The sequence below is a fragment of the Mesocricetus auratus genome, unplaced genomic scaffold, assembly GCF_017639785.1.
Source record: "Mesocricetus auratus isolate SY011 unplaced genomic scaffold, BCM_Maur_2.0 Super-Scaffold_100006, whole genome shotgun sequence".
Taxonomy (NCBI): Eukaryota; Metazoa; Chordata; class Mammalia; order Rodentia; family Cricetidae; genus Mesocricetus; species Mesocricetus auratus.
Window position 1 is genome coordinate 13,878,891 of NW_024429190.1, and position 22,270 is coordinate 13,901,160.

The 22,270-nt window shown below is 49.1% G+C and overlaps 2 protein-coding genes across 4 annotated transcripts; one reads left to right on the forward strand and one right to left on the reverse strand.

The window, feature by feature from the left end:
- Positions 1-641: 641 nt before the first annotated feature.
- On the reverse strand, positions 642-5,345 carry Tmem129 (transmembrane protein 129, E3 ubiquitin ligase). Its single transcript, XM_005068893.4, has 4 exons — positions 4,960-5,345; positions 2,749-3,223; positions 2,138-2,297; positions 642-2,038 (listed from the first exon to the last, which is right to left on the reverse strand). Exons 1-4 carry the CDS (start codon positions 5,201-5,203, stop codon positions 1,790-1,792), a joined length of 1,128 nt encoding a protein of 375 aa, XP_005068950.1. The 5' UTR covers positions 5,204-5,345; the 3' UTR covers positions 642-1,789.
- Positions 5,346-5,493: 148 nt separating this feature from the next.
- Positions 5,494-18,896, forward strand: Tacc3 (transforming acidic coiled-coil containing protein 3). Of its 3 annotated transcripts, XM_040746899.1 has the most exons (17): positions 5,494-5,937; positions 8,009-8,171; positions 8,306-8,442; positions 11,279-11,578; positions 12,401-12,482; positions 12,724-13,120; positions 13,220-13,432; positions 13,841-13,893; positions 14,051-14,154; positions 15,091-15,178; positions 15,260-15,361; positions 16,018-16,094; positions 16,174-16,217; positions 16,814-16,974; positions 18,165-18,271; positions 18,362-18,470; positions 18,695-18,896. In XM_040746899.1, exons 2-17 carry the CDS (start codon positions 8,010-8,012, stop codon positions 18,755-18,757), a joined length of 2,199 nt encoding a protein of 732 aa, XP_040602833.1. In that variant the 5' UTR covers positions 5,494-5,937; position 8,009; the 3' UTR covers positions 18,758-18,896. The 3 variants fall into 3 exon arrangements, with proteins under 3 accessions (XP_040602833.1, XP_040602832.1, XP_040602834.1); XM_040746898.1 differs by having other exon boundaries at positions 12,724-13,432; XM_040746900.1 differs by lacking the exon at positions 11,279-11,578 and having other exon boundaries at positions 12,724-13,432.
- Positions 18,897-22,270: the final 3,374 nt, after the last annotated feature.

Consider the following 22,270-nt stretch of genomic DNA (forward strand, 5'->3'; position numbering starts at 1 on the left):
GCTGTCTGCACGGTTTCTGGTGATGTCCTCTCTGCTTGAGTCACTGATCCCACCTGTCCTAGTCGCAGATAGTGTGAGCGACCGCGACACTACCTTGAAGGTGGATCTGGCCCAGAACAGCGCGAAAGAGGGTTGATTATGGCGGGAGTGGCAAAATAACTATGTAGAGCCCATGGAAGGGCACCGTGCCCAACCATTTATCACTGTCTGGAATGCTAGCCCCATTCCCCTAATTTGTTTTTTCCCCCGAGACAGGGTTTCTCTGTGTAGCTTTGTAGACAGGCTAGCCTGCCTCTGCCTCCCAAGTGCTGGAACTAAAGGCATGCACCACCACCGCTTAGTTTTCTTTCTTTCAAGATTTATTATGTATACAGCACTTTCCTTGCATATATGCCTGCAGGCCAGACAGGGTACCAGATCTCATTACAGATGTGAGCCACCATATGGTTGCTGGGAATTGAACTCAGGACCTCTAGAAGAGCAGTCAGTGCTCCTAACCTCTAAGCCATCTCTCCAGACCCACTGCCTAGCTTTCTGGTCTACAGCCAGTCATCTCACTTTCCCAACATCCCCCAGCCACTACCCCAAGTGTTGGAAAAGTTTGGTTCCTACTACCAGGCAAATAAAATTAAGTACATCACTTGGAAAGTAACACTTTATTAAATACTGTGTCATTTTGTGACATTTACATTTCTTTTTATAAAATTAACTCCTCTGTGGTTAAAAACAATAAAATAACCTCAAACCATTTGGCCTCTGCTAGGCAACCCTTGAAACTGGCTGACTCCTGGCCATGTTTCAAGGACAGGCAGAACTGGGCTTGCTCTGTTAGCAAATCCCTGGGGTTAGGTGCAGTATTGGATGGGGAAGGGGCTGGCTTGGTCTGTCACTACTGCTGGAAACAGCCAAATGTAGGAGCTTCAGGGCCACAAGTTGAAGGAGAGGTCTTCCCCCTAGCAGCTACTTGTATCAGAGATGGAGGGTAAAGGGCAACCTCTTCCCCTCCCATCTGCACCATAGATAAGCCAATAGTATGCCCATCAGAACCTTAACCACTGAGGTGCCATCTCCTTATCCAAGCTACCCACAAGGGCCCTAGCTAACCATGTACTGCAGCCCTGGAGGGTTTCTTTCTGGATAGTGCTGTGGTTCTCTGGTCCTTATCTCTCTAGGGCCAGGAGAGTGAGATGTTGGTCTCCCCTGGACTAAAGCAAGAGAAGAGAACAAAAGACTGTGGGCCTCTAAAGCATATGCAACCTCATGAGTTACTTGGGAGAGCACTCTGGCCTGTCCTAGGGTGCTGCCCCTGACTCCCTACCTAGAAGTGTCCCTTGGCTGGCTGTAGCCAGCAGGATACCCTAGAAAAGGACTTCACACATTAGAGTGGCACCCCAGTGACCCTCAACTGTCAGCCTCCACCCAACACCACAGGCCCTGGGGCAGACTGAGGTCTGGCTTGTAAATGTTCTGAGGGGCAGATACGATCTGTAATAGAATTAAGGCAAACTGGCCAAATGAAAGCTCTTGGGCCAAAATCCAACATCTTGGGGCTTTGGAGCATTCTATGCGAAATATCAGCCCCATCTGGAGGTAAGTAGGAAGGAAGATGCTGAAGGTGCAGGATAGGGTGTTCCCATGAGACTTTCTTCTAAATCAAAATCCTCAACCTACCACAGACTCAAGACAGAGTGGCTGTAGATAAGTGTGTGCTTTGACTAGAATCTTTTGTCAAGGTCAAGGAGCTTTAGCTCATAAGTGGCTAGTAGAGACAAAGACTGTGTTGTGATGCTCAGCGTACACAACACACATCCAGGATACAGAAGCGGGCACGGCATGTGGGACAGGGCACACGGCTGGCCAGCCAAGTGTCCGGGCGCTGGGGATCCTGGCGGCTGGCAAACCACTTGCCCATGCAAGTGAGACACCACATGGGACGGCAGTAACACTGCTGGCATTCGCCCACGGCTGGCTCCTGGCAGGTCTTCACCAGCTTCACACTGGCCTGTGTCTGCATGCAGCCTATACAGGCCTCAAGCTCCTACAGAGAGGTAGTTGGAACAAAAGGAGTTACAAAAAGGCCTACAAAGTGGTCCTGGGAGGAAGGAGGGGTACCCCCCACACTTGGGTCAGCCCCCACCTGGTTGCTGGGCACTGAATAGGCTGGATTGACCTCCACAAGGGAGGCAAATGTTTCTAGGAAGAGGTCACCCAGGCTCTGGCGAATAACCACATTGGCTGCACTTCGGATTGGGGCGTGGAGCTTCTCACATAGTTCGCCATATTCCGCTGAGTTCAGCCTGGAAGAGGCATGGTTTGATGAGCTGGCCAATCTGCCCTTGGGTCTACAACCTAACGCCACCCAGAACCAAAAGCAGGCAAGGCCAGGGAAAACAAGCCACCTTAGTAAAGTAGTCACTAAAGATAGTCCTAAAGGCAGAATATATAGACTCAGTCGTCACTCATTCCCAATAGAGAGGACAGAAGAGCCTGGAGCTGAGGTGCCCCCAATCTACATTCCTAGGCTATCTCAAGAAGTTGTAGTGACAGCTCAGTGATAGAGCAGAAGGAGCAACAAAAAGAAAGCAGAAGGCAAGAGGTACCTTGAAGGAAGGTGACAGTAAAGTAGTCAACTGACTGATGTCATAGGCCCCAGGAGTGCCCCAGTCCTCCCTACCCTCAGCACTTCCTAAGAGGGATATGAAGTAGACAGGATAAGTCTTGTGCCCTCCAAAACCTGCACGCACTTACCGAATATCAAAGGGCTGCATAGCAGGGCTGCTGCTTGCCACACGTATGGTAAGAAGCTGCACGGGTAGGTTTGAGTCTGGTGAGAGGTCATGCTGCCGAGACTCTGTCACAGTCAAGTGAACATCCTGTTGCTGAGCCACATGCACACGGTATGTTGTCACCTTCATTACCCATGTGTCTGTCACAATCACTCTAGCACCAGGTGCCCCGGTAGCAAACTTGTCAATCCGCCGGAACTCCGTGTTGATGGAAGAGGCAACTGCTTGCCACCCTGACTGTGGAAGGGCATAGAGGGCCAGGGTTTGGGCCAGCGGGTGTCGGGTCCATTTGTCCCAGGACCAGTAGTAGATCAGGGTACAGGAGACAAGGGGAAGGGTCACAGCCAGGAGAAGGAAGAGCTGCCAGGCCTCTGAGGCCTGACCAGGGGAGTAGAGCTGCTTCTCTGAAGCTGCAAAGCACATGCCCATGTAGTAGCCTGCAGAAGAGGAGACATCTCAGGGGAAGTCCAGGCTGCTGGGTACTACCTCCCTCCCATGACAACCTACTCAAAGACCACCTGTGCTCGAGGAAAGAGAGGAGCTACCTCCTGTGTATTGCCAACCCTGAGTCTTGCCCTGGCACCTAAGGCATGGTTAGCTTCCAGAACATATTATCCTTACGCCTATACCTCCATAGCAGGCCTGCCTCAGCCCTTAGTCACAGCAGGGGTACCACACACTACAGGACAATGCTTTCAATTTACTACTATAATTTCACAGAAATAGCCAAGTAGGGGGAAAAAATCTAAAGTTTCTAGGTGGTGGTGGTGTACACCTTCAGTCCTACCACTAGGGAGGCAGAGACAGGTAGATCTCTGTGAGTTTGAGGCCAGCCTGGTATACAGAGCAAGTTCCAGAAGAGCCAGAGCTACACAAAGAAACCCTGTCTGGATAAACTACCCACCCCCCCCAAAAAAAAAAAACAAAAGGAAACACAGTGACTGCATAGAACTGACCACTGGTCTACCTGAGGCAGTTCACCAGGGTGCATCTTGGTCTCTCCTCTCTGAGGAGGCAGATCTCAGAACCAGGACACTGCACAGGAAGTAAGCAAGTGCTCAATGATAGGGCATGTGGTAAGAATAAAGAACCAGTTTTAGGGCCCTAATAGCCCAACAGGGAAAAACTCAAAATGAATTACAAAGTAGATGGTAAGGTACTGTTTAGGCAGTCTCCAATCTGCAAAACCCAATAGTAAATGTTTACTTTTAGCCAACTCATTACATGTCAAAATAACTTGTTATGGTTATAGAGCAACAAAAGGCAGCTCCGCTGTCTGACAGGTCTCCCCACTGTCTGACAGGTCTCCGTATAACCTCTATGAGTTAGTGACTTTGGGTTCCTTGTCCAGGCATGGGAGTGCCTAAGAAATGAACACAGCTAGGGGGCGTCCAAAAACCAGCTGGACAGCCCTTGTCCCAGAGTCCCATCTTCTTTATCTGCCTTACAGGGCTCTAGGTTCTCAAGGCAGACAATGGCATAGGCATGCCAGCTCCATGTCCAGTTCTCCAACGGAGTCTCCTCAACCCACCTTCCTCTCAAAACAGGCCTTCCATTACCACACCTGCCTCCACCCCCCTGGAGCCTGGCTGCCGCACCCTCAGCCCAATCATCCCTGAGCTCCTTCATCTGGGTCCTAGCGTCCAATCATACTGCTCTATCCAGGCCGTTCCCCGGGGCATCCTCCGAACAGCTGACAGACGGACCCGTCAGAGGTCCCACCAGCACACGGGGCGCCACATACCGCTCTCCCTGGGGCAGGACCACAAACCTAGCCTGGCAAAGAAGACTGCATCCGTGTACCCAACCTTGCCAGTCCTCATCTCCGCCTGCTGGCTCCACACCCCTTTCCCGGGTAGCCCTCCGCCCCCTGTAGTAACGAGTCAAGTCAACAAGAGCCCTTTCTTATAAATCGCCCAACATCGCAAACAGGGCTCAACGAGTCTGCACTCCAGCCACAGTGAAGTCAGGCTAGAGCCCGGCCCCGCCCGAGCATCACTCAAAGGCCAGCGCCTGCGAAGAGCACAGGGTACCCTGGAGCGCTCAGCTTACGGACTGGACGGCAGGGACCCCGCTCGCTTGCGCCTGCGCTGACCGGTCACGGCGGGGAGCCTCCTGAGTCTCCAGGCGCCCTGTCCAGCGCTAACCACCGGCCCTCGCCCGGGAGGCTCACCCAACGGCAGCAGTGAGTGACAGAGTAGCGTGGCGGAGGTGCGACGAAGGTGGTAGGGCACGAAAGCGGCGTCCTCGCTGCCCAGCCAGCCCGACAACAGGTTCTGCACAGTGAGACCGGCCGAGTAAAACTCGTTGGGCGTGAATACGAAGCATACTGTGAAGACCAAGTAGGCCAGCGTAAAGGTCACCTCAGGGCTGTCCATCGGGACGAGGCGCGCCGCGCCGGGAGGACACCGGGGCATCGAGTCCCGGACAGTTGGTGGGTTGTCGCGGCCACCGCAAAACCGCCCGCGAGGCACTCGGGAAGACCGAGTCAAGGTGCCCGCGGGGCATTCTGGGAGGCTGGGGACCTCCTGTCAAGGGACCCGCAAAGCATTCTAGGAGATGGAGTACGGCCTTCTACTGCCCGCGGGGCACTGTGGGAGACAATTCACCGTCGGGTGACCCAAAGGGAACTCTGGGAGACGGAGTCTCGTGAGGCCGCTCGGGGCACTCTGGGAGGACTCTCGGAACCTCACGCCGCCCCACGGGGCGTGGGCCACCCAGGGACCCCCTCATGGGTGCAGCTCGGGGAAGACACTACAGCTGGGTCCATATGGCAGCGGAGATGGTGGACCCTACGGTACCTGGCTGCCGACTAGCCGACTCGGCCGGCCAGGCAAGCCTAACGAACCCACACGCCCGACACGCCCCACTGTGTCCTCAGCCCCGGAAGCGGAACTGCCTGCGCGTGGAGGGCGGGACCAGCACCGCCTACTATTGGCCGCCCGCGGTTGTGGCGTTCTTCTCCTGCCGCGCGTTGATTGGCCGCGGAACGTCAACGCTCGGTATTTGAATCTGGGGCGGGCTCAGCGGACGGCAGTCACGAACTGCGAAAGCAGAGTTTGTTGGGATTCCTACGCCTCGGTTTCTCCAGCTCGGAGACCCAGCGTAGAGCAGGGGCGGTGCGGGCCCAGGGCCCCTCAGCAGTAGGCAGGTAAGCGGCGACTTCCCATTCCTGTGGGCGAGCGGTGGGGATCAGCCCGGGCTGGGTTGCGACTCCTTTCCTCCTCCGCTTCGCTCTCTCCCTTTGTTGAGGGCCCACTCCTGGCTCAAGGGTCCTCTTTTCTGGGATAACGGGTGTACCAAGTCTCCTAGGCAGGACTGGCGCCGCGGACTGCAGTTCGGGTTGGGCGGTGCAGGCCGGCCTGCCAGTGATCTCGGTCTGACCCAGCTGGTATCCATACCTCCAAAGAGGCCGCGCGTGGCGTGTTTATCTCGCCAGGCTCCTGTTCTTGTCGAGTGTGTCTTGTGTGAGACACGCGTCTCGGAGCCAGAACATCCCAGGTCTCTTTCTTCCACCTTTTCTGAAAACCTGCCCTGTTGTCTGTCGTCCTGAACACACTGTCCCAGGGACAGCTTCTTGTTCCTGAGCCAATGCATCTCAGTCGTCCTTCTATACAGCCTGGCCACAATCTCATAATACATGGCTTCAGTTGGAGGCGCTTTCTTCTCAACTACAGATGGCCCAGTCAGATGGGTTTCCTTCTTTACAGCATCCCTCTCTGAACAGGGTCCTTCAGGGCCAAGGCTTTTCCCTCAACTCTAGTATCAGGATGACTTCATGCCTATACCTATTTGATTCATAATTATCAGGCATGATCCCTTGATTTCACACACCTGCCAACTCACTGCTCCAGGTCAGAGTTGCTTCATTCTCCTCCCACTCCCAATACGCCACCTGGGGGAACCATCATCTACTTCACCTGTGTCATCTCCCATAGGCACCCTGACTCCATGCTTATTTTATTCTCACAAAGAAAAGTGCAGCACACAGCAACATCCAGAGCTTGTGTACGCTCCCTCTCCCATCAGTAGTCAATGCTGCACCAAGACAGCACAACCCAAGCCTGGCCTGTCAGTCTTTGTACCCAAGAACTCCCTCCAGGGGCTGGGACATGGCTCGTTCAGTAACGTGCTTGCCAAACAAGCATGAGGACCTGACTTCAGGACCTCAGAACCCACCTAAAAATTGTGTGGCATGGCCGCACCTGCCTGTAATCCCAGCACTGGGCAGGCAGACTGGAGGATTCCTGGAGTTCACTGGCTAGATAGTCTTGCTGAATCGGTGAGCTCCAGGTGCAGTTAAAGATTCCAATATGGTGGAAAGCAATTGAAGAAAACACTTCATGTCAACCTTTGGCCTCCCGTTCACATGCACCCCTCTCTCCCCCCCAAAAAAACAACACAAAATCCCATCTTAAGTAGAAGCTGGACCAGCTGTCCTTCCACCTTGCCTGAAAGACTTCATCTAAGGCCATACAGCCCAGAGGCCTATACTTATGATTCCACAGCCATTCCAGTGCCCTTTCCCTGTGCTTTCTGATAACCAGATTTTAGGCCCCAAATCCTAAACATTGCTCTTGATTTCTTTTCTCCTTACCCCATATCCTGTGTACCTGGCTGAGCAACCTAGTCTACCTCTCTTTAGCTATAGGAACTGGTTCTGTCCTTTCTCTCCTCTGCCTTTCCTCATGGGCTCCCAAAACAGAGTCAGCAGCAGCCTCACTCTGTGATGACCTCTCTCCCCAGTACTTCTCCTTGCTCTTCAACCAGAAAGCTCCCAGGGGCTCACCCCCAAGAACCTATGGTCCCCTGCCTCTGCCTCACCAGTGCTGGGATTAAAGGCATGCACCACTACCACCCAGCTCTTTGATTTCCTCAAAGCCAGGATTACATCCTCTAGCTCTTGCCCTGAAGTGTAATACATTAATGCAAGTCATTCTATAAACACCTGGTTCTTTGTTTCTCAACCAGAACCCTATTAGCAATTAGCTCAGGAGGTGACAGTATAGCTAATATAATACAAGGGACTCTTGAGGCTTTCTCTGGCAAGTGACACCTACATGAAGTACTAACTATACCTATGAAGGCCACTAGCTTTTACCTATTCTGGAAGAGGTATCTCCCTGATGTATTTGTGGGGCATTTCTGTACATAGGCTGCAGCATCGTTGATTTCCTAGTGACTAAAATATATTCTGGTTTTGTTTTGTTTTGTTTCCCCAGAATGAGCCTGCATATCTTAAATGATGAAAATGTCCCCAGTGAAGAGAGTTCAGAAAGCTGTAACTTCCTGTTTTCACAACCGGAACTTACCGGAAGATCCTCTATTCTTCGTCCATCACAGAAAGAAAATGTGCCACCCAAGAACCAGACTAAAGCTGCAAAAGTAAGTGAACTGTAATGTATGTGCTTATCAGGTGCTTTGGGATTGGCTTTCTGAGACCCTTACGCTGTAGCACGTTGGCTTGCTTGTGAGGGCTTATATCATGGCGCATGTACACTCTCCTCATCTTTCACTAGGTGACTTTTCATACACCTCTTCGGGATCCACAGACACACAGGATCCTAAGTCCTAATACGACCAGCAAACTTGAGACTCCTTTTGCTCTGGACAATATTGGATTAGAAAACAATAGCTTCGTCTGCTTACAAAAGAAGTAAGTGTTGATTCCATCTAATGTCCTGTGATTCTGTCCTCTTCTGGTGGTTGTTGCAAAAAGCCTTCAATCCTCTCATAGCTGGACTTTTTTTTTCCCTCTGATCACTGCCCTTAAGTGCAGAATCTGGCAGTTGTTAGTGGAGGGTTAATCATCAGGTAATTGGACTGTTTTAATTCCATACTCCACTCTTTTGCTGTGCCCCTACCATCCAGTCTTTACTTTTATAACTTGGTGGAATAGCTAGATCTCATTTCCAGGAAAGATTGCTTATAGTTTCCTTCCTATTGAGTTCTGTTCATCCCTCCCTTCTGCTTGAAATTGGTGCTTGCCTTCCCACACTCAACACTTGGAGAGAGCAGATAGAACTCATATGTAGAAAAATTATCATATGATCAATTAGTCGGAGCTTGGGAGATGACTCCCTTGGTACTGTTTGCTACACAAGCATGAGAACCTGAGTTCAGTCTTCAGTATCTACATTTTAAAAACCCCAGAACATAGGCTAGAGAGATGGCTCAGCATTTAAGAGCACTGACTGCTCTTTCAGAGGTTCTGAGTTCAATTCCCAGCAACCACATGGTGGCTCACAACCATCTGATGCCCTCTTCTGGTGTTCACGAAGACAGATCTTCATGTCTGTAAAGTACATAAATAAATCTTTAGGTTTTTTTGTTTTGTTTTTCCAGACAGGGTTTCTCTGTGGCTTTGGAGGCTGTCCTGGAACTAGCTTTTGTAGACCAGGCTGGCCTCGAACTCACAGAGATCCACCTGCCTCTGCCCCCCAAGTGCTGGGATTAAAGGCGTGCGCCACTAACGCCAGGCCCAATCTTTTGGTTTTTTGAGCCAAGGTTTCTCTGTGGCTTTGGAGACTGTCCTGGAACTATCTCTTGTAAACCAGACTGGTCTCAAACTCAGAGAGATCTGCCTGCCTCTGCCTCCCGAGTGCTGGGATTAAAGGCATATGCCACCACCATGGCCATAAAGTACATAAATAAATCTTATAAAAAATTAATAAATAGGGGCTGGAGAGATGGCTCAGAGGTTAAGAGCACTGACTGCTCTTCCAGGGGTCCTGAGTTCAATTCCCAGCAACCACATGGTGGCTCACAACCATCTACAGTTCAATCTGGTGCCCTCCTCTGGCATGTAGGCAGAACACTGTGTATGTGATAAATAAATCTTAAAAAAAATTTCAAAAAAATTAATAAATAACAACAAAAAAATACAAAACTATACACCTTTAATTCCAGCCCTAGTGAGGTGGACGTTGGAGAACCTGGGGCTTTCTGGCCAAATCATTGATCTCCAAGATTTAAAGTGGAGAATGCTTGAGAAAAATATATCAAATATTGACTTCTGGCAGCTTAGGCACACATACGTATGTATGTATGTACATATACAACACATGCACAATGTGCACACGCATCCACATATCTTCATGTAAATATCCACAAAAGAACTAGTAAAAACAGATGGAGAGAGAAAGAGAGAGATGGCTAAAAGGATGGGGAGAAGCTTCATCCATAGGTACATTAAGGCATTTCCCTAGCAGAAATCCTACTAAAATGGCAAACAGATACTAAGACTGTGCATGGAAAGGAGGGCCTTGGAATTATTACTTCACCAATCTGATACCAAGAATACATCTTTATCCAGAGCAGGAGGGATCTCTGGTATGATTCTGGTCTATTTTTGCTGATTCCACTGTTTGAAGCATATATATAAACATGAGGAATAAAACATTCTTGTGCTCTTTAAAGACACGACATCTCTGTCCCTTTTTTTTTTAAGATTTATTTATTATGTATACAGTGTTCTGCCCCCAGGTCAGAAGAGGACACCAGATCTTATTACAGATGGTTGTGAGCCACCATGTGGTTGCTGAGAATTGAACTCAGGACCTCTGGAAGAGCAGTCAGTGCTCTTAACCTCTGAGCCATCTCTCCAGCCCCCCACATCTCTGTCCTTTCAAAGCACCTCTAAATCTGTCGCTCTTTTTAGGTGTCCTTGTTAATTTACAATTTCATTTTGTATTCTGAAATTCAGCCAGATGAGATTAGTTGAACACTGTTGGCATTTAACAATTTCAAACAGAGCAAGCAATCAGCACTTGGTTGCTGTGAATCTAGCCTACTTTGAGACCAAGGAAGTCCTTGTCTCTATATTTGTCTTGTTGGAAAGGCATATCTGAGTAGTACCTGTTAAGAGTGTCACTTGTTAGCTTATCCTTGGTGGCCTAGGCATGCATGTGTCATATTGCCATTCATTATTTTAAGGTATTCATCTGAGCCTGCATACTAAAGACAGCATGATACCCAGATGGTAGCTCATGGAGCTCGTTTGGTGGGAGGTGGGGGAATGACCAGAGTGGTCAGCTAGGTATTTGATTTTTCAGGGATTATCTTCTAATACGACTAAGATCTCAACCTAGGAGGTGGTGTGGCAGCCTTTCAGTTCTTACCTTATGAAAGAATGGGTCCAATCAAGAGAGACATAGGCAGTTTAAATAGGAGTTCATTTAGTGTAGAACCAGTTTAGTTAGTAAAGATAAGCAAAACACTCCAAACTGATTTATGAGGCCTCAGCTTGCCCCAGGATTATAGGCACCCTTGAGCCAGCAGCAGGCACCCAGACCCCTTTCCATTTTTGTTCATTAGTTCTAAGAACTCAATTCCAACTGGCCCTCTTTAGGCAGATGGGGCCACAGACCCTCCCCCCAAAGTCTTCAAGAAGAAGCCATTGGCCAAATGGTCATCCATTCAAGTCATGACTCTATAAGGCTAGAATTTGACTCCTCTGATGATACCATCAACACAAAGGTGTCTTCACCTAGGAGACTGGCAGAGAGAACTGGCCTCCAGCCTCTCCTGAAGAAATCAGAAGCCAGCCAGGAGCAGGCCCCCAAAGAAGCAGAAGAAAGAGATGGGACAAGAGAGAGAAATGAATGTCCCCAGCCTGCTTCTTGGGGCTCTTACCACCTTAACCAGGAAAAACTGGATGACCCAAACTTCACCCTATTTGGAGGTGACTCCAAGTATAATGTCAAAATGACCAAGCTTCCACAAAGTTCCAAGAGCAGGTTGGCCTTGCAGCTAAGTGCTAGGCCTACAGATGTGGAGAACTCTCCAAGCCAGTAAGTAGGAAAGGGGACATCCTATCAGGAGCAACTTCTTAAGGGTGTGTGTAACCTAAAGATACCACTCCTTTCTTATAGTTTTGGGGGTTTTTGTTTGTTTGTTTTTCTATTCATTGGTGTTTTGCCTGCATGTATATCTGTGTGAGGGTGTCAGAAGTCCTGGAACTGGAGTCACAGACGGATGTGAGCTGCCATGTGGGTACTGGGAATTGAACCCATGTCCTCTGGAAGAGCAACCAGTGCTCTTAATCTCAATGTGACTTCTTTATGTACCCAGCATACTGGTTCCCTTCCATAGTCTCAAGACAGATTTCAGGTTTGTTCAGAACTAGAGCGGCACAGCTTCATAGTCCATGTCCCAAGACCTTGAGAGAGGTGCTCCTGTGTTGTCTTACTTGAAGCACAACAGCACACGTACAGCTTAACTAACAATCGGTGCAAGTAGTTGACCTCTAACCCTAGCGTTGTAGCTGAGAAAGTCAAATCAAGAGTTTGAAGCCAGACTTGTTTATGTGGTAAGACCATCTCTCTACAAAAAAAAAAAAGGAAAAGGAAAAGCATAGGCTACCACTCAAGTGAGAGAAAGCAAGCCCCTATCCTTAGGTGTTCTCCAGGAGGCAGCTAGGATATGAAATTAGGTGCTAAGGTGTCAGCAGCCAGGTAGTCTGTTACCTCCAGAGAAACCTCATAACTTTCATGTATCTTTTAGCATGAGCAGCTTTTCAAGTGAACCAACATAAGAGGGAGGTAAATAATAGTTTAATGCCAGAGTAGGGAACATGGGGAAGACCCAGCTCTGATGACTCTCTCTCTCTCCAGTCAGCTGCCTTTAGCTCCAGTGGATGATGCACCTGTGGTTCAGATGGCAGCTGAGATCCTAAGAGCAGAAGGTGAGGTCCAGGTATGTATGTGTGCACATTTGATTTCAGCACTCCGGAGGCAGAGGCAGGCACATCTCTAAGTTCAAGGCTAGCCTGGTCTACAGAGTGAGTTCTAGGACAGCCAGAGCTATAGAGTATGATCCTGTCTCAAAACAAAGAAAAATAGCATGGCAGATGGGGCCACCAGCAATCTTCTAGGGACAGGGTGGGATACAACATTACTATTTCCCCTGTGCGAGGTGATGCTGACTTTCTCTCTAGGAGGTAATCTTGAATTCCTCAAGCACTTCAGCTTCTACAAGTTTTCTGGACAATGTACTGGTCGAACCTCCTGTTGGGCCAGTTCTGGAGCCTTCTCATCAGGGACCAGAGCCTATCATGGGTCGTGACCTCACCCCTCCTACTGGGCCAGTGCTGGAGCCTGCTCATCAGGAACCAGAGCCTATCATGGATCATGACCTCACCCCTCCTACTGGGCCAGTTCTGGAGCCTTCTCATCAGGAACCAGAGCCTATCATGGGTGGTGACCTCACCCCTCCTACTGGGCCAGTGCTGGAGCCTGCTCATCAGGAACCAGAGCCTATCATGGGTCGTGACCTCACCCCTCCTACTGGGCCAGTGCTGGAGCCTTCTCATCAGGGACCAGAGCCTATCATAGGTAGTGACCTCACCCCTCCTACTGGGCCAGTGCTGGAGCCTGCTCATCAGGGACCAGAGCCTATCATAGGTGGTGACCTCACCCCTCCTACTGGGCCAGTGCTGGAGCCTGCTCATCAGGAACCAGAGCCTATCATGGGTCGTGACCTCACCCCTCCTACTGGGCCAGTGCTGGAGCCTTCTCATCAGGGACCAGAGCCTATCATGGATTGTGACCTCACCCCTCCTACTGGGCCAGTGCTGGGACCTGCTCATCAGGGACCAGAGCCTATCTTAGACCCAGAGAAAGAGATTTTCAGAGACCCAGCAGAAGGTATGTGGCCCCAATATTTTACCATCAGTTTTCCTTAAAGTCCTTGGGGACAGTTACATTCCTGCAGGTCGTAGGTAGTTATTCCAGAGGCTATGTTCTGGCTAATTCACATGCAAACTTTTGGTCCTTAAAAATAATGAAGTATTGGCCGGGTGTTGGTGGCACACGCCTTTAATCCCAGCACTCAGGAGGCAGAGGCAGGCAGATCTGAGTTCAAGGCCAGCCTGGTTTACAACGTGAGTTGCAGGACAGCCAGAGCTGTTACACAATGAAGCCCTGTCTCAAATACACACATACCCCACGCCCCCAAATAAATGAACAGTGATCCCACTATGTTAAGTATGTGGGTGTGCATCCCTCAAGGCCTGCAGCTTTGAGGTAAATGACTACTATTATTCACTGTTTCAGTTCTAGGTACTGGTGCTGAAGTGGATTATCTGGAGCAGTTTGGAACTTCCTCGGTAGGTACTTAGCACTTGATGGCAGCCTGAACTCATCAGGTTGTGTTGTGGTCTCCCTAGCCCCCTTTGCTCAATAAGATCACCCTGGCTCCTGGGATTGTATCTGTTAAAGCAATGGTGAATCTTATTTTCCTTGTCTCGTCTCTCCAACTCTCAGTTTAAGGAGTCAGCCTGGAGGAAGCAATCTTTGTACTTGAAATTTGATCCCCTCTTGAAAGAGAGCCCTCTGCAGCCAATGACAGTGGTCCCAGTGACAAATAGGTATGTCCCTCCTTTGAAGATTTTCACATGAACCAGGCAGACTAGTGGCTGTTACTGAGTATACTAACTGATTCAAAATTTCTAGAAAAGGGCTAACTGAACTAGAATCAGTAATGGTGTCAGACAAACAGAACATGTATCATGTAGTCCATGTTTTAGTAAGGAGCTTGCCATGTTCTCTTCACACAGGCCACCTAAGAGACAAAAGCATTAAATACACAATAGGTTACCAAACTAAGCCAAGTCAGACATTACTTGTTTTTATGAGTGGAATTCTAGTTCCACAGTCATGCCTGTTCCTTCATGAATCACCTATGACAATTTGTACTATAAAAGCAGGTTTGAATACTTGTGACAGAAGCCATAGGGCCTTCAAATCTGAGATTTATGGGAAAATTCCAGGCTAGTGTCTACTACTTTGGAAGAAAATTTAATCAAGTAATATTGAGAATTACTTGGTAAATCTCACATAAGACCCCTGAAAACCAGAGAAGAGTTGACATCTCTTAACTAGGTATTCACCCTGTACACTGAAGACACCACAGTAAGGTATCTACTGCATCTGCACAGCTTGCTATGAGCCAAGGCATGGTTCATCGGGACAGTAAGTACACAGATGGGAAAAGGGGGTCATGAGCCAGTAACTGCCAGGTCCAGTTCTACAGTCTGGATTTCTAGCCTTTGTTTTTAAACTAAGACCCTACACAGGTTGGGCGTCAGTGGTGCACGCCTTTAATCCCAGCACTTGGGAGGCAGAGGCAGGTGGATCTCTGAGTTCGAAGCCAGCCTTGTCTACAGGAGCAAGTTCCAGGACAGCCTCTAAAACAATACAGAGAAACCCTGTCTCGGGAAAAAAAAGCTTGTTAAAACAACTGACTTTTATGCCCTATTCAATACTCAGAGCATGAGGTGATCATGTTGCCTGTTTGGTTTCAGTATACAGAATGCAGATGAGGCTGGCTCAGGAAATCCAATGGAAGGCAATCTTGTGGACTTAGATTTCTTGGGAGCTCTGGATGTTCCTGTAAGTACTTTATCATTGGAGCACTTTTTGTGGTCTAAAGTGCTGAGTGAGGTCTTGAAGGCCCATGTTTTACCCCTACAGGTGCCAGGCTCACCCTTGGGTGGCCTTGAGCCAAGAGGTCTCCTTCCTGCTGAGCCTATTGTGGATGTGCTACGGTACAGCCAGAAAGACCTGGACACATTGGTGAGAACAGGCTGGTGGCTGCCTTGTGAAAAATTGGAGGCTGTTTTGGAGGAATAGCTGAGAGCTAGGTACAGGTTATTATAAGTGCAGTTTGTACTTTGACCACATACACACAGACTGTCTACAGGGATTTCCTGGATGCTTCTGTCTCAGAAATCAATGGACAACAGCACCAGGACAGGCCTGAGGGTTCCACACTGAACTTGGGCATGTGGTGCCTGCTTATGCACAGCCAAGGGGGTTGTGGTGCCCCCTTGTGGCTAATTGGTTAACACCGAAAAATACTCCCTGCTGGTTTCTACCACAGCAGGTTGCCCTCATGAGCATGGCCCAACTTTTTTTTTTTTTTTTTGGTTTTTCGAGACAGGGTTTCTCTGTGGCTTTGGAGGCTGTCCTTGAACTCGCTTGGTAGTCCAGGCTGGTCTCTAACTCACAGAGATCCACCTGCCTCTGCCTCCCGAGTACTGGGATTAAAGGCGTGCGCCACCAATGCCCGGCCCGATGGCCCAACTTCTTGTCTTCATGAATGGAGTTCCCATAACTCGGTGGCATAGCTCCAGAGACCTTGGGTGTGAATGAAACAGTCCCTGATAAGAAAGGCACCCACAGACCTGTGATTGTGGTCTACCTGCCAACCCAGTGTGTGGCTTTTGTAGGTGAATGCGACACAACAGGAGAACTTGGAGCTGAGAAAGAAGTATGAGGACCTCAACACAAAGTACTTGGAGATGGGGTAAGACTTCAGGCACCAATGCTGACTTAGATCTATTTGTATGAAGAGCCATAGGCACTCATCTTCTCTCCTTCTATAGGAAGATCGTGGATGAGTTTGAGAAGATCGTATACAATTCAATAGGTGAGTGTTCTGAGGTAACAATGTGCTGTCCATTTCTTCTCCTAACCTGTGTGTGGAGCCACTAAGGGTGAGGGTTAATGAAGGGAGGAGATACCCAGACATTCACTGAACAGCTGGTGGCCAGAGCTCTAATGAGGGACAGATGCCATGAAACTTGTCACACGATGTCCTGTCCTGCCTTCCCCTCCCCAGAGATAATTGAAAGTATCTGAGTGGGAACCCAGGTGTCCCCGTAGGGATCTCTCAAGTCAACGGTGGCCAGGACAGGTCTTCTGCTCCCCTCCCCAAGCCCGATCAAGCACGTGAGCCTTAGTCCACCACATTGCCGCTTGCCTCTCCCAGTCTCACTGCTGTGTCCTGGGCCATGCTCCTCAGGCTGACATGGAAGAAGCAGCTGTGTCCTATGTTCCATCCCAGAGAACATGGGGGAAGGGCACTTACTGTGTTATGGACAGTTAGTAGTGTCCATACCTGTTGCACCCTGCTCCGGGCTACCCATCTCTCCTGCTACTCCTCCTCACCCTTTGCTTTGGGACTGTTTCTGGCATCCAGTGTAGAGGCTGCTTCCTAATCCCAGATACTTAAACTTTTTAAAGTGGAGGCTGAGAAACAGAAGGAACTTGCAGAGGACAAAATCAAAAAGGTTCTAAAAGAGAGAGACCAACTTACCACAGACCTGAGCTCCCTGGAAAAGTCCTTCTATGACCTTTTCAAGAGATTTGAGAAGCAGAAAGAAGTGATTGAAGGCTACCGCAAGGTACGTTGTATCCCTCTTTGATCCTCCTTTAACAGGACATAGCCCATAAGAGTGGGACGATGAGGCCAGGCGGTGGTGTCACAAGCCTTTAATCCCAGCACTCGGGAGGCAGAGGCAGGCAGATCTCTGTGAGTTGGAGACCAGCCTGGTCTACAAGAGCAAGTTCCAGGACAGCCTCCAAAGCCACAGAGAAACCCTGTCTCGAAAAAACAAACAAACAAAAAAGAGTAAGACGATGAACTGTTATGTGTGCCTGGGTCCTTGACTACTTTTCATTGGCACCAGACCAGTGATGTCCTATCAACAAGACAAGCTGTACCCAATAGATTCTGGCATAGGAGCACCAGGTCTGTGAAGCATAGGTTTTAGAGTCTGTAAGCATGGAGCCTCAGAGGAGACTGGGGTTTCTCCATTTAGTATTAGTATGCCTGGCATACATGAGGCCCTTGGGTCAGTCTCCAGCAACACCACAACACACACACACACACACACACACACACACATCCTCTTGCAAGAAAAGGCAAAGTGAGCTGGGTGGTGGTAGCGCATACCTTTAATCCCAGTACTCGGGCAACTGAGGCAGGCAGATCTCTTGAGTTCAAGGCCAGCCTGGTCTACAGAGTGCGTTCCAAGACAACCAGGGCTACACAGAGAAACCGTGTCTCAAAAACAAGAAGAAAAGGTCTGGTGGTGAGCAAACTGGACTTTGCCTATGGTGTCTGTGAAGAAAACAAGTCATTTTGGGAACAGGCTACTGAGCTCTAGTATCTCCTGCTACATGACCCTCAGTAGTCAACTTTTCACTGTGGGCATGAGAGGCCCAAAGAGTGCTGTGGGGAACAAGGCTGCATATTCACTCCCTCATGATTGTGCTGTCGACAGCCCTCAGTGTGCAGTGGTTCTACACCTGTCTTGCATTCTTAGTTACTACAGGGTCTGGGGATCACCCCCTGGTCCCAGAGGTGCAAGTCCAGAAACTGTCTGCACCTTTAAGGTGGTCTAGACATAATGTACATCAAGAGGGTTTTCCTAAAGGGAAAATGCAAAGTTCTCTATCACTAATGTCCCCAAAAGCCTTAAGTGTCTACAGTAAGCACCTGACTCTGGGACTCTCCATAGCCAAGCCTGGACAGGTTCTGGCTCTGATGGAACAGTGCACCATTAGTGTTTCCTATCTGCTCATTCTCAAGAATGAAGATTCACTGAAGAAATGTATCGAGCAATACATAGAAAAGATTGAAAAGGAAGGCCAGAGGTACCAGGCACTGAAGGCCCATGCAGAAGAAAAGCTCAAGCTGTGAGTACCAGATACCCATCCTGGGAGGGAGGGCTAGCTAGCTTGTTGCTGGGCCAGGCCTAGCCTGTGTCTCTGTCTCTGTCCCTCAAGAGCAAACGAGGAGATCGCCCAAGCACATAGCAAGGCGCTAGCTTTCCAGGCAAGCCTGAAGAAGGCACAGATGCAAATCCATTCACTGGAGAAGACTGTGGAATGCAAGGTAGGGCACAGACAGGAACCTCAGGTCCTGTTCTGGAGCTTACTTTGATAAAGGGATTGCCTGGCCATATCTTTACATCTCTACTGGCCTTTTCTTTACAGAAGTCCAGGGCCAGCCTTTTCCTTTCCAGTCTCCTTTCCTACTTAAGAAGGGTGGGCCCTTCCTAGTCAGTTGCCACTTCCTCTGAGACGCTACAGAAACTCACCATATCTTTTCTCCTTCAGACTAAAGAAAATGATGAGCTGACCCAGCTCTGTGATGACCTCATCTCTAAGGTGAAGAACTGACTGCAGCCAGCCACCACCAACCCACTGTCCGCCCATTTCTGTGTCTGTCTGATTTGTCTTTTGTGTGTGGTCTTTAACCCCTGTTCATTTCTAAGTTACATTACTTTGAAGACTAAAGTTTCTTAATTTCAAATTCAAAGTCAGCCCGGGTCCTGTTGTTTATAATAAGCTCACCTGTTTTTCCAGGTAGTTCAGCTTGTTTGAAAGTGTCTTTTCTGCAGTTCTTACATAACAGTGGTTCTCAACCTTCCTAATGCTATAACCCTTTAATTTAGTTCCTCATGCTGTGGTGACCCCCAACCATGAAAAATTATTTTTTTTAGGGGGGTGGGTTTTTTGTGTGTTTGTGTGTTGTTTGGTTTTTCAAGACAGGGTTTCTCTGTATTGTTTTGGAGCCTGTCCTGGAACTAGCTTTTGTAGACTAGGCTGGCCTTGAACTCACAGAGGTGTGCGCCACCAACACCCAGTGAAAAATTATTTTCATTGCTACTCCATAACTGTAATTTTGCTACTGTTAAGAATTGTAATGTAGTCGGGTGTTGGTGGTGCACGCTTTTAATCCCAGCACTCGGGAGGCAGAGGCAGGCGGATCTCTGTGAGTTTGACGCTGGTCTGGTCTGACAGCCTCCAAAACAATAGAGAGAAACCCTGTCTCGAAAAACCAAAAAAAAAAAAAAAAATGTAAATATCTGTGTTTTCCAATGGTTTTAGGCAACCACTGTAAAAGGGTCATTCAACCAGCCAAGCTGAGAACCACTGTTACAGAAACATGGTATGGAGGTGGGGTCTAGTGAATCTGGTTAGTTTCAAAGACTTCCTGATGCTGTTGAGTTCTTTACTTCCTGGATGTTCTCTTCAGAATGGAATGTTTTGCCTCCCTTTAGATCATACTGTATCTTAAGGAGTTTTCCTCCAAGACATAAAGTTTTCTCTTGGGCCGGGTGGTGGTGGTGCACGCTTTTAATCCCACCAGGCAGAGGCAGGCAGATCTCTGAGTTTGAGACCAGTCTGGTTTACAAGAGCTAGTTCCAGGACAGTTCTGTGAGTTCTAGGCCGGGCTGGACCGACAGCCTCCAAAACAATACAGAGAAACCCTGTCTCGTAAAACCAAAAAAAAAAGTTTTCTCTTGGAAGAAATGGCTACACAAAGCCCAGCTCTGACCTGAGACTAGAAAGCCATTACCTATTCCTATCGGTCATCCTGTTCTCTGGCTGGGAGAAAACACCTCTTGAGCCTACTTATTTGTATCCCCCTGGGGAATGAGCAGATAGGAGATGTTGGGTTTAAGTCCTGCCCAATTTTCAGACATATAGTCAGCCACATGGAGAGAAAGGTACCCTGTCTTAGTTTGAGTTTCTGTTGCTGTGAAGAGGCACCATGACCACAACACTTTTTTTTTTTTTTTTTTTTTTTTTTTTTTTTTGGTTTTTACGAGACAGGGTTTCTCTGTATTGTTTCGGAGACTGTCGGTCCAGCCCGGCCTCGAACTCACAGATATCTGCCTGCCTCTGCCTCCCGAGTGCTGGGATTAAAGGCGTGCGCCACCACCGCCCGGCGACCACAGCACTTCTTATAAAGCATAGCAGCATGCAGGCACACTTGGTGCTGGGGAAGGAGCTGAGAGTTCCACATCTTAATTCTCAGGTAGTGTGAGACCTCAAGCCCTCCACAATGACACACTTCCTCCAAGGCCACACATACTCCAACAAGGCCTAATGATGCCACTGCCCATGTGCCAAGCATTTAAACACATGAGTCTATGGGGCCATTCCTATTCAAACCACCACACACCCTATCCCAGAGACCTTGGGACTATATAGATCAAAAGCCAAACAGACCCAAGTGTCTACATAAAACCAAAAGCTAAGCAGGCAGGGTTTGGTGAGGTATCTACATCAGTGGCTGCTAAGGCAAATAGTCTAGAGACTTCTTCCATGGAGCAAGGAGCCCAAACAGACTTCTGAAAAAGTGCTGTGGTCTCCAGCTTTCCACCATTCTGCAGATAATGAAAGAAAGCTATGGATACCAGGACAGACACTCAGTGTCTAAAGCTAAGGATAAATAGACCATCTCAAGTCAGGAAGCAAACCATGGTTAGCCTCTCAAAAGACAGACCCCACTGTATGCTACCCTGGTCCTGTAGTTCAGGAGTGGCACTGGGCACATGTGTCAAGGACTCCTGAACAGACCCAACTGTGACCTAGTCAGTCCCCAGAACTATCAAGCAGGCAGAGGAGGTTTGCATGTGTAGGTAGGACTGAGAATCGGTACTGCTCCTGTACTCCCAGAAGACTTGCTGTAGAGGCTAAAACGCAGCATACAGGGAGGGACAGGTACCCAGGCCTGTGGCTGAACCTGAGGTCCCACCCAGCAAGAGACCCAGGCTAAGCCCCAGCCACTCCTGAAGTAAGTGGACCTCAGTGAGTGACCCTCAACCAGGGCCTGCTGTGGAGACTGCCTGCTGCTCTGCAGCTGGAGGTCCCCAGATAGCCACTACCAGGAGTTAAAGCCAGTCATGGGCCAAAAGAATCCAGGTGAGCTACCATAGAGATAAATGGGGGCCTTTATGGAGAACACTCAGATGCCCAGTAGCCTGGGGTTCCCTGGAGGCCTGTGTTGAAGCTATTTGGTAGATAGTGTCTTGCTAAGGCAGAAAGCCAGTAGAGGTATTAGGTATTACTGAGACAGATACCTAACCAGCTTTGTGGAGCCAGCTATTCCTGAGCCTCTCCTCAGCCCAAGTCTCCCAAATGCACTACCATGTTGTTCCAGATCTATAGGACTAGTCTCTTAGAACCCACAGCAGCCCTTATACAGATAAAGATGGGGCAAACACACTTTCACCTGGGGGGGTTCTTTTTTATTATTACTATTATATTTTTTTATAATTTACATTTCAACCAGTTTCCCCTCTCTTCCCCTTGACTTAGGGTTTTATTTTGTTTTGTTTTTTGGTTTTACGAGACAGGGTTTCTCTGTATTGTTTTGGAGGCTGTCGGTCCAGCCTGGCCTGGAACTCAGAGATCCGTCTGCCTCTACCTCCCGAGTGCTGGGATTAAAGGCGTGCGCCACCACTGCCCGGCAACTTAGTGGGTTCTTAATCGTTGAACATGACAAAGCCTGCCAGGCTCACTTCACAGACAAGGGTGCTGAGGCCCCGAGAAACAGGGCACTCACTCACTGAGCACTTACTAGCCAGATGCAGGACATGGCAGCACTTCTCAGCTTGGTTTAAGGGTTCAGCAGGGCCTGAAGCCTTGGAGCTGACTAGCTAGCTACCCACAAACAGGGCAGCAATATGGTTGCAAGTGTTTCCTGTTGCTTGGAGCATTATTAAAGAGGCCTTGAGAGGTAGAAGGTTGTAGTCAGGACTCCTCACTGGCTCTGTCTGCCTGGCTTCTCCAGTCCTTCTGAGAGCTGCCCTATCCCCTGCTGGGGCCTCTCCCAGCCAAGCCAGAGTCTGTCCAGAGAAAGTCCTGTAGGGCAGCTGGATGCCTTAGGGTAGCCAGCCT

Bases quoted from the DNA above. Each gene is read 5' to 3' on its own strand.
- Tmem129 (XM_005068893.4), bottom strand. From the start codon at position 5,203: ATGCCCCGGTGTCCTCCCGGCGCGGCGCGCCTCGTCCCGATGGACAGC. The intron at 2,298-2,748 runs GTAAGTGCGTGC...TGCCTCTTCCAG, and splicing joins ATGCAGCCCTTTGATATTCG to GCTGAACTCAGCGGAATATG. The intron at 2,039-2,137 runs GTGGGGGCTGAC...ACCTCTCTGTAG, and splicing joins ATTCAGTGCCCAGCAACCAG to GAGCTTGAGGCCTGTATAGG.
- Tacc3 (XM_040746898.1), top strand. From the start codon at position 8,010: ATGAGCCTGCATATCTTAAATGATGAAAATGTCCCCAGTGAAGAGAGT. The intron at 14,155-15,090 runs GTATGTCCCTCC...GTTTGGTTTCAG, and splicing joins GTGGTCCCAGTGACAAATAG to TATACAGAATGCAGATGAGG. The intron at 16,095-16,173 runs GTAAGACTTCAG...CTCCTTCTATAG, and splicing joins ACAAAGTACTTGGAGATGGG to GAAGATCGTGGATGAGTTTG.